Source organism: Lupinus angustifolius, unplaced genomic scaffold, assembly GCF_001865875.1.
Source record: "Lupinus angustifolius cultivar Tanjil unplaced genomic scaffold, LupAngTanjil_v1.0 Scaffold_22_69, whole genome shotgun sequence".
Lineage (NCBI taxonomy): Eukaryota > Viridiplantae > Streptophyta > Magnoliopsida > Fabales > Fabaceae > Lupinus > Lupinus angustifolius.
Genome location: NW_017719825.1, coordinates 5,074 through 17,329, shown reverse-complemented (window position 1 = coordinate 17,329; position 12,256 = coordinate 5,074). Strand labels below are relative to the sequence as shown.

General features: G+C 31.6%; 1 protein-coding gene across 1 annotated transcript in view; it reads right to left on the bottom strand.

The window, feature by feature from the left end:
* Window positions 1-10,416: 10,416 nt before the first annotated feature.
* The window catches only part of LOC109338349 (cytochrome P450 89A2-like), a 4,023-nt gene continuing 2,183 nt past the window's right edge, over window positions 10,417-12,256 (bottom strand). Inside the window, exon 3 of the mRNA XM_019575559.1 lies at window positions 10,417-11,066. Within this exon, the coding sequence (XP_019431104.1) occupies window positions 10,432-11,066 (635 nt within the window). The 3' untranslated portion in view covers window positions 10,417-10,431. The remainder of the gene's footprint in view (window positions 11,067-12,256) is intronic.

Below are 12,256 nucleotides of genomic sequence, written 5' to 3'. Positions count from 1 at the left end.
AATACTTATAACCTTGGAAAACACATTTCCAAGTAACTTTATCCCCTTTCTTATGACAACCCGTGAAAGAAAGTATTTACAATGAATGAAGAATTACAACAGTGACTTGGATTGTCTTTACAAGTATGAAATGTAATATCATTTGCAATCCAATAACTCTATTGTATACTAAGTAATATTGCTCAATAGGTTTGTAACTCTATTTTAAGAACTTAGTGCAAAAGTGCAAAAAATAGTGACAAAATTTTTCAGAATCGTTTGAGAGTTGTATGAAAGTTTTGTGTTAAGATTATGAGTTTCAATGCCTTTATATAGGCTTTCCAACCAGCCAAAATGTCTCTTTGAAAGGGTAGGAATTGATTGGAATAAAACCATGTCTTTTGGATTGAAGCCCATTCACTTAGAATTTGAAAATCTGATGCAACAGCTCTCAGTAACCGGTTACAACATTGAGTAATCGGTTACCCAAATGTTTTGTCCAACAGTGAATTTAAAATTCACTTAGAATAATCGGTTTCTCATATTAGAGTAATCGGTTACTCAAGAACGTTAAAACTTGAATAATTTGTTACCCAAAGTTCAATAATGGATTACTGAGTTCAATTTTTGTTGGATAACTGATTTCTCACTCATGTAACTTGTTACTCAGATTTCAATAACTTGTTACACAGTATTTTGAAAATTGTTTTATTTAAACTTGAAGTGTTTCAATTTTCTTTAAAAATATTTTGAGCAATACTACTATTATATATTCAAGAGTATATGATAGAAGTATGTATTTAGACTTAGACTAAAAGTCTTGAATATCTAGAAGTTTGAATCTTCATTGTCTTCATTAATATTCTTCTTTTTGGTGATGTTGGTGTCTTCATCAAAACCGTACAAGGTAGATCTTCTTAACAAAAATGTCATTTGGTTGCACCTCTTCACTCCAATAATACTGCTATGAACATTTTCATAGTCAGGGTCAATCAACTCTAAGCCACTTATAAAATCCTAAATCACCCAACAACACTTTTTAATATACAAACATTACTAAAAAATCATATTGTGGAGTTAGCTTGGCCTAAACCAACTTCCCAAAATATTATAATATAAAAAATAACATTCAGAAATCAGTTTTGGCAAATCAATTTTTTCCAAACCGACTTCTAATGGTAAAAGAGAAAAATAAAACATTCAGAAGTCAAACCAACTTCCTAATAAACCCAAATTAAAATGGATTTTCGTAAATATAATCTCAACATATTGATGTTAACTATTTATTCTTTAGCCGTATTGTATTAAAAACCAAAATTGTTCAACTCAAAAGTGCTCCATTACTTACTTCTTGTAAAAAAATAAATTTTGTTTGAAGTTCCTGATAAACTCTCTTATTTTAACTCTAATCTTTGTTGTTAATCGGGTTTGTGTTTAATATGTGTTTTTTATTTGGATTTAGTTTTTGTATTTTAGATTTGGTCTCTATACAATTTTGCTATTTTAGATTGGTTCCTCCAATGTATTGATGTCTTGAATTTGGTCTCTATCACATTAATACTTAACAAACCCAAGTTGCGATTAGTTTTTAGAGATTGATCAAATAATCTTTGTACAAGTATTAAAATCAAAAGAACTCTACTTTATGACTACGTACTATTTAAGCCTTCTATATTTTTATTTACTATATCAGTTGCAGTTCAACAACGCGCATTTTAGATATATGCAAGGTTTGTACGAATCATATATAACAACAATGTTTCCTCCAACGAGCGTTGTTATACATTAGTATTGTTGTATTAATCATATACAACAACATCGTCTAAAAAGCATGTGATGTAGATTACCTGTATATACAATTATAACAACACATATATTCTGAACAACAGAAACACACATTAATACAACACGACAAATATTTGTTAAGATATATTGTAGAACAAAAGCAAAAATTTCAAGATTACCATAAATTAAGCAGTTATATATGTTGCCAAAATGCAATGTTCAGTGCTCAAAATACAACTGAACATTAACAATGTTCATGGAGTTTGCACAACCATCAAAAAAACAAACAACAAAAAGAAATTAACATAAAAAATTGTTCATTCTTCAAAGTGCCCCTCGGTCAAAGAAATTATCTAAGTTCATAACAAAATTAAGATATTTCACATAGTCTAGATCATTGTCCCCTATAGCGTTAAGAATTGCTGCAAAAATAAAAAAAAAATAGGTTCAAGATTGAACATTGAAGATATAAAGATTAAACATTCAAATCCAGTAAGAAATTAAACTGATAGTAACCTCCTTTGGATGGTTCCTTTTTGGACAATTGTTTCTTGGTTGGTGTATTTGATATGTATTGTGGATAAAGAAGGTGATTAAAATATGAAGGGGGTGATGCCACAAACAAGAGTTTGATAAGTTGAGATGAAGTTCACTAAAAGAAAGGATTCTTAGAACAATGGTGCCACAAATAATGGTGAATTGTTTGATAAACCACGATGTAGTTCGCCACAAGAACTTTGGGGTTCCTGATACGAACAAGGGTGTCTTGGTTCAATCTAGAACTTAGGAGAACAATGCTCACTAAGGTGGATAATTTCCAACAAAATTCAACTTGTACTTCTCATATCAAACTCAGTTACAAATAGTTGTGTGGTTGGCCACTTCACTCCATGAAATTAACACTATGAATCACACTTGAATGACCTAATTATGACAATAAAGATCAACTAATTACTGATTGTAATCAGCCCTAATACCACATGAATTTCCCTTACAAAAATGTTATCATTTTGAGATCAAAAAGATTAAAAAGGAAACAAATAAAAAAACTATTAACTATAATCACAACTCACATGGTAACCCCCAAAAAGGAAACAAATCATATTACTCTCTCCTTGAATCACACAGCCACAAAAGGAAATAAACCATCCATCCTTAAGTTGCATTGAAATCCTCCGAGAAAGGAAAAAAATATCATACCATCATCTCTCCATTTAACCACATAGCCACTAAAAGTAAATAAATTATTTTTTCTTAAGTTACCACGACAATCCTGCAAAAGAGGAAATAATTCATTTCACGCGCCTATTCTAAAAAGGAAACAAATCATACAACACAACATTCTCATATAAAGGAATATAACCATATCACTCTCTTTCCTTGCACCTTTAATGGTAATGTATCCATATGAGTTATACACAAAAATTATTCCTTATTCAATTTGAAAACACATGTGAGAATAGGTGTAGGCGGCTGCTCAAAATGCACAGGTCCCACTTGCACATATCTTCTTTTTACTGAATGTAACATGATGACTAGGATTTGGCCCCTTATTCTTTAAGTGTGCCTCCAACAAATATCATTGACTTGGTGTTTGTCCTCCAAATTGTAGGGCACCCCCCTTGGATCACATCATCCCCTCCTTCTTGAAAAATATTTGTCCACAAATTTTAAGGCTTCTTGCATTTCCTACAGCAAGAAAAACAACATGAATTAGTCTTTTAACAATTTGGAAAATTATAACACTTACCCTCCATGCCAAAATTGGAAGGCACTTTATTGACTCTACTTGTTTGTCCTTTGGAATGACTTATTCCCCTACTATTATGTTCAATTTGTTGGGTACAATCAAAGTATAAACACACCTAGGGGTGAATAGGTGTAGCACAATCAAAGTATCACTTTTCCAGTTTTTACAGAGTTCTAAAAAATTACCAGTTTCATCGATTAAAGGAAGTCTTAATTGATTATTAATAGTTACGTCTTAATTGATTAACCATTATTTTAATCAATTAACCTGGCAGTTAGGTTTCTTGAAACCAGAATCTTATCAACAGAAAATTCAGACAATTCAATCTCTACAAACGTATATCGCTTAATCGGATTATGAACAAGTAATATAAAAAAAATTAAGCTACTCAAGATTCTATTAAAAATTTATAGACTTGAAATGTAAAAGAGATAAGGGAAGAGAAACAAGAACAACAAGTTATTATCCTAGTTCATTTGTGGGTCCACTTGTAAACTACATTCAGGCCTCCCGTCTGATCTAGGAGATTTTTCTTCTCTAAGAAACAATGTAATATTCAATTACGAACACTCTTCTAATTACACTTTCACAAACGCTTCCTTATTAGATCTAGAGCTATGCTATACAATTTGACTTCCGACAAACCTCTTTAGGATACTCCACACCTACTCACACTCTAGCCCCAGCCAATTCTTGATCTTGACTAAGACCTATGTGAAATGGTGAAGACTCTATAACCTAACCTCATCTAGGACAATTTTTCTCAACACTCTTAATTTGTTATCTTAATGCATTTTAAAGTTACAAGCACCTAAATGTGCCAATATGAACAAGTAATACTCAATCTCAAACCTAATCAGAAAATCTCACAAGATCTAAAAGAACATGTGGATTTATGCAAGGTTTGTATGAAAAATAATTTGACAATTGAATCCTCAAAATTACTTCATACGAAGCTTTTTCTTCTAACCTCTATTATGCACAAGAAACACTTAAACTTTTGTAAACACACTCTTTCAAGTAGAGCAATTGGAACATTTAAATATTTTCTCTAACTCACTAATTTTTGCTTATCGGTAAAATTAAAAAAAATTATAGTAAAATGAATTTAATTGATCCTAATCGATTATCTCTGATCTTAATCAATTAACGTTTATTAAAAATAACATGTTTTCTTCAGTAAATACTTTTAATCGATTAATCTCTTGTATAGTCGATTAACGAAACCAAGAACTTCAAACCAGTAGCTACTATAATTTATTTTATTGATCCATACAAATATTTAATCGATTAACAAGTTCTAATGACCAATTAATCGACTAAGCTGTTTCTTTAACCAGTTAATCAGTGTCAAACAAAATATTAGAGTTCACTTATGCAAGATAAAACATTCTAAATGATGTATGTACCTATAATGTATGATTTCAAAAACGAATGCAATTTGAATGCAATATAATCATGTATACTAATTTGTAGTGCATGTATACTATCTATAAAGGATGGATTATTCTCATTTTTAAGTTTTATTTAGTTTTTAAGCTTTGTGAGATTCTCATCCTAGGTTTACCTAACCTAGACTCAAACTAGGCAATCATCTTAGGACATCTAAAAATAAAAAGACTTTCCTCATTCTAGATAACCTTGAGTCTTCGACTTGTAGTTTGATGAGTTGAGTCAATCTTCAAGTTGTACTTAATTCTTTGTCTTCATAAAAACTTTGTTGTAGATCATAATTGCAACCTTTGACTCCTCTTGCAATGTCACAATCCAAACCTCCTGGATCAAACACACGCCTCACAAATCCATCTTTGATATCTCCTCCTTGGTTTGGCCAATCATCTGTTTTTATCAATTTATTATTTTGCCAACCATGTGACTTTAAAATGTTACAATCAGAAATGTTACATAACACAATTAAAACATGAAAAGTGTTAGTTCTTAAAAGATGCAATGGTGCATGATGACTAGCTATATAATACAAAAGTTTTATCCTAAAGGGATGCAATGCATGATTCAAGATTTTATTCTCCTTTGCATCCAAGCTGGATATTCCAAAAAGAGTCACACTAACTACAAGATAATGCAAATTTCTATCTAAACAATTTACATTAGATTGTATTGACAAGGTCGAGGCATGCTTCTTGTTTTCAATTAGTTCATTCCATTTCAAGAACTTATTTTCCATAGGCTTAGGCTGATGTCATTGGTTAAGTTGTTTATCATTATTATGCAAAGGTAAACCAATTCCTACTCTACTCTCTAAGCACACATTCAGAATTTTCACAATCAACATGGTTTAAATTTTCATTAGATGTCACTAACTCCATGTTATTGTCCTCTTGCATTGTGCTTTCAAGACACGACTGAGAATGACTAGGTGGATCATGAATGAGTTCTATGGTTTTATACTCCTTCATGAGTGAAAAAATTTGATGAGCATCCTTAGAAATTTCCTGCACATTCAAACAAATACCATTATGCACAAGAGGTTCCTTAGGAAAGTTAAAATCCAAGCGAAGTCTCTCACATTTATGTTCAGTCATAGTGTTTACACTCGAGCAAAGTTCCTCACTTTTATTTCTACTCAAAGTGCTTGCACTCAACGTGTTTACACTCAAAGTGGTGTCCTTACTCTCTCTTTGCTTTTCACTCAACTCTTCTTTTCTCACAAGTGTTTCACTCATGCTTTCTCTTGTTAGCTCGAGCTTCTCACTCCTCTCATGCTTTCTTTCTCTCCTTATAGTATTATATTTTAATTCCGTTTTGAGCTCCCTAGAGAAATTGATTGGTTAAAACTTCCCTCGAATGATCTTGGGTTTGCTTTGCAATTTGTTGCGGATGTCCCTTTGGTAGGAATTCAGGGCATATCTCCTCCTCATTAGAACTTTCATATCCTCCAAAGTATTAATTAGTTTGGCACCATTCCTCCTCCTAGTGATCCCACTACACAAGTGTATAATCTTTGAGCCCCAATGTTGCCACCTTCATCTTTTGGCCTTCATTGTAATTGTAGCATCCAAACTTCTGCTCCATTTTTAGTTCTCACTCCAAATAAGCTTTTGGGTTGTTCATCCCCATAAAGGAAGTGATTTTTATTTTAATCCCATCTAGCCTATCTTCATGCCTTCTCTCCCCATGACCTCTTTCTCCATGTGTACCTTCTCCATGCCTTCCTCCTCTAGGCCTCATCCTCCTTTCTTATACATAGTCACTTGAGTCACCATCAAACCACCTCACATTTTGAACTAGCAATTGTTCTATTTGCCTTTGAAGGGCATGGAGTTTAGTGTTCATCGCCTGTAAGGATGTTATCAAATATGCTATCATCGGGGACAAAGGTGGACTTTCACTATGATTAGACATTTTTTCTTTTTCTTTTTTCTTTTTTCTTTTTTCTTTTTTTCTTTTTTTGTTTTCACTGTCTCACTTTTTGCTTCACTCAATGTATTTGTTTGTATCACTCAATTCACTTATGTTTTCCATGGGTTCTTAGTTGAACTGAGAAATAAAAAAATTCCAAAAGACCAATGTACGAAAAATACCCAAAACAAAGAGTGGCTAGTGATTGTTTTTAATGTACCACGAAAATACCCAATAATACTTGAATATTAATAAGACTCTTTTTTCTCACAAACCTCTTTTGCTTTTGTTTTTTTTTTTACTTTGACACTTGTTGAGTAGAAGAAAAATATAAAAACTAACAACTCAAGAAAAACATGACGACACAAAGCAAGAGACTAGCTTTGGTACCACTTGATAGCAACCTTCTTGGGGTGGTTTCTTTTTGGACGATCGCTTCTTTGTTGGTGTATTTGATATGTGTTGTAGATTGTATTGAATAATAATGCAGCAAAATTGTATATGTATTTTGTGTATATTGGATAGAAAAGGTGGTTAAGATATTAAGGTGGATGACGCCACAAACAAGAGTTTGATAAATTGAGATGAAGTTCGCCAAAAGAAAGGCTTCTTGATAAGAACAAAGGCGCCACAAACAATGGTCAATTGTTTGATAAGCTAGGACGTAGTTCGCCACAACAACTTTGGGATTCCTGATAAGAACAAGGGTGTCTTGGTTCAACCAAGAACTTAGGAGAACAATTCTCACTAAGGTGGATAATTTCCAACAAAATTCAACTTGTACTTCTCATATCAAACTCAGTTACAAATAGTTATGTGGCTGGCCACTTGGCTCCATGAAACTAACACTACGAAACACACTTGAATGATCTAATTATGACAATAAATATTAACTAATGATTGATTGTAATCAGCCCCCAGTACCACACAAATTTCCCTTACAAAAATCTTAATATTTTGAGTTCAAAAAGACTAAAAAGGAAACAAATAAAAAAACACTATTAACTATAATCATAATTAACATGGTAACCCCAAAAAAGGAAACAAATCATATCATCCTCTCTCCTTGAATTACACGACCACAAAAGCAAACAAATCATCCCTTCTTACATTGCATTACAATCCTCCAAGAAAGGAAACAAATAATCATATCATCATCTCTCCATTGAACCACACACCCACCAAATGGAAATAAATCATTCCTTCTTAAGTTACCACGCCAATCCTCAAAAAGAGGAAACAATTCATTCCATTCGCCTATTCCAAGAATGAAAAAATTCATATCATGCGACATTATCCCATAAAGGAAAATTACCATACCACTCTCTTTACTTTCACCTATAATAGTAATGTTTCCATATGAGTTGTACACAAAACTTATTCCTTATTCAATTGAAAAAGACATGTTAGAATAGGTTTAGGTGGCTGCCCAAAATGCAAAAGTCCTACTTGCACATATTTTCACTTTATTGAATGTAACTTGATGACTTGGCTTGAATTAAATTTCTTCATCATATTATTTTGGACTTGGATTTGGAATAATCCCTTCCTCCAACAAATGTCCTTAAGTTGGTGTTTGTCCTCCAAATTATAGGGTGCCCCTTGGCTCACATCATAAACATATATATTGAAGAATGCAAAAGTGACATTTACATTATTTTTTAGGAATATCGCCTAGTGACTTCTCTTTCTCAACTAGTTTAATACCCTAAAAATCGTAGCAATTAACATAATCTTCTTTTAATGTATGCAGAGAACATGAAGAAAAGTAAAACATATGAAACAGCTAAACCTAATAATTAACACATTTGGTGGTGTCCAAGCTCTAAATGGAAAACGACTTGTTACTATTAATTCGGAAAATGGAAAGATATTCTAAGAGTACATAATGAAAGAGCTAAACCCTAAGAGGACAAAAACTAACCTTTGTGCGGGGAAGATAGTGAGCAGTGACTTTTTTTTAAACTTCAACAAAACATTCCTTTTCTTTGTACCTTGTATTGCTCTCCTTTTGGTTTCTTTGTTTTTCTTCATCATATCTTCTTCTCTTTGGTTGTCAATACTAATTATAAAATGAGGCAATGAATGAGACAATGACTAATTAGACAAATACAAATCACTGAATATAATAGACACGGAGAAACAATTGAACCCAATATCGTGCTTGGTTGAGAAGAAAACAACAAATATCTTACATGACCTAGAAATGTTAGTGTGAACCACAACATATATAGATTCAAATGGAAAGATAATGGTTATTGTCGTCCTAGCCGATGTGCAACCCACATCATGAAGCAACGAAACCAAAGAATATGCATAGAAACGAAGAGACGCATAAATGAGAGAATATTTTTTAGGTCAAGTACTCTTCCACTATTAATTTTTATGATATTTAAATGTCATATCCAATCAACAACCCACATTTAAGAAATCAATGTTGATATGGCATCTTCAACAACATTTACTCAAGAGAGCGGTGTTCATATTACATCTTCAACAATGCTCACTCAAGAGAACATTGTCAACAACGTCACTCAAGAAAGCGTTGCTGATATGACATTTTCAACAACGCTCATTTAAGCAATTTTTTATGCTTAAACGGTGTATCCTATCAACAACACTCATTTAAGAAAGTTTTGTTATTTTGTCATTCAACAACACTCCTGCAATCTTGTGTTGTTGAATTGATGTAAATTAACAACGCTTGTTTAAAAGTGTGTTGTTAAACAACAATTATTCAAGCCAACACTAATTCAACAACGCTCGCTCAGGCTTGCATTGTTGAAGTTATTTCCGCCTATTTAATGTGATAATGTTTACTTTAATATGCACTGTTGATTATTTTTCGTCTTGTTTTTAACCGTCCTGTGCTAGCAAACACATTTGAATGAGTGTCATTAATTGTGATATTTGATATAGTGATTGACTTTATAAGGCTAAAATACTTCAATTTGTTCCTTTATTTTTTAGTGATCTTGGATATATTCATGTAGGTTCATTTTGATTCATTGGAAACTACTTTTATGCCAAAAATAAATATTTTAGGTATGTAATTCTTCTCTTCCCCCTCTTCTTTCCTCTCCCATCTCCATTTTCATCAATTTTCCGTCTTTATTATCCTCACCACTTTAATGCTCTAAATTCTTATGAAAACCAAGATTACTAAAATTAGGAAGAGATGTTCAACGATAATTTTAGAGTACATGTGAAAATCAAACATTATTATGACAAATGAGTAAGATTGACAAACATTAAATGATAAATGATTAATTTAATACTTTATAATGGAGGACCAAATTGAAACAAAAAACATAAAAGACAAAAATTGGAGAGTACTCTAACATAAATATAATTTAAAATATAGAGAGACAAGAGTCTCAATCCTAGATCTTATTGAGTAAGGATACACTCCATTAATAGAGATGTATATGGACAAGCAAATATCATATAATGACAAACAAAATAGAACATGTAATGATCTATTTATCATTTTATTTATTAAGAAATTACATTTTTATTATAAAAAACATGAAGAGAAACAAGTATTTGTCTCTCTGTTACTTGAGGGAATCCTTATTCCTGAGAGAAATATGAGCCTCCAATGGATTTTTCATGACAAAGGTGAATTCCTCTTTTTCTGACAAATCAACATCACCTCCATTTGAAACCTTCCAATCAAAGTTCCAAACCAAATTAGCCACAAAGTACTCCAAATGAAGCATTCCCAAATTATAAGCAGGACAAATCCTTCTCCCGGCTCCAAACGGCATCATCTTTATCTCCTTGCTACCAGTTATATCAAACCCTTCAATTTGACTACCATCCTCATTCAAGAACCTTTCGGGTTTAAATGCCATAGGATCCTCCCACACTTTAGGATCCCGTCCAATCTCAGCCACCATGAAATTCACTGACCCTTTCTTAGGAACCAAGTAACCATTGAAAGCAACATCCTCAGAAACTGCATGAGGCAACAAAAAATGTGTTGGTGGGTGGCGCCTTAGGGATTCTAAAACCACAGCCTTCAGATAAGGTAGTTTCTCCAAGTCTTCTTCATGAACTTCTTCCTTCTCTTCTTTATCACTCACTGCCATCACTTTTCTAATTTCATCCACGATCCTTTGTTGCATGTGAGGGTGCTTCACCAAATTTGCCATGATCCATTGCAATGCTGTGGACGTTGTGTCTGTGCCTATAGGAAATAAAATAACCGGAAAAACAAGAACTCAAATATATGAAACTTAGGGTAAAGTCCAAAACATGTGATTTAGTCCTTGAACTTTGTAATCAGTAAAAATGATATAAAGTTTGTATTAAAAATATCTCACAATATAAACGTTAGAACTGGATAGAAATGCCACGCGCAAAACAATATCCAATTTATTACCTATAGACGATGTCATACCGTTCATCCATCATGTTAATTATAATTGTCTCTTTTAGAGAAAAAATAATATAAATTGAGTAGATAATGTACTAACTATATAAAATAAATTATATTAACAATATATATATATCAAATTCATACTTTTTGAATATAAATATGAGTGTAATATCTATTTATTATAAGTTAAAAAGATTCAGTACACTTTCTGACATTAATTTATATTACTTATATTTAAAAGTCAATAATAAATAAACATAAATGGTAAGTGGTATAATAACACTATAAAAAATACTTATACTTTTCCTACATACATATTTTTTTTGGGTAAATATTCCCTAATCGTTACAATTAGCAAAACCAAAATTATGATATAAAGTAAATATTTTTATAAGGTATTTTTAATATGGAAATATTATGCATAAAAATAACTAATTTATAACATCTATTAAAATATTGGTTGGAAATGCCACGTGCAAAACTAAAACCAATTTATTACCTATAGATACTAGTCATGTTATTTATACAAATGTATAAACATTACATTAATAAGGAATATTTAATGAATTCAAAGAGAATAATTTTGGAATAAACTTTCCTTTTATTTAGTCCCTAACCAATGCAATTAGCAAAATCCAAATTATAATATTTAGTAAATATTTTTATAAGATATGTTTGATATAACAATGTCATGCATAAATATAAATGTTTAATATATATGCGCTAAGATTTTTTACATCTTCCGTGAAGAATAAATATATTTTTTGTGTTTACTCCAACATTTGTGATTTATATATAATCCTTTTATGTAAGGGCTAATAATAATTAACATATGAATATGAATAAGGATAACAATATAACTTGAAGTCATGGGTATCAGTCTGAATCAGATTCAAGTTTAATTGGGAAAACCTAATTTCACTAAGTTTGGGTCTGGGTTTCTTAAACCCGTTCGAGTTTGAACCCTTATACATTATATATATATATATATATATATA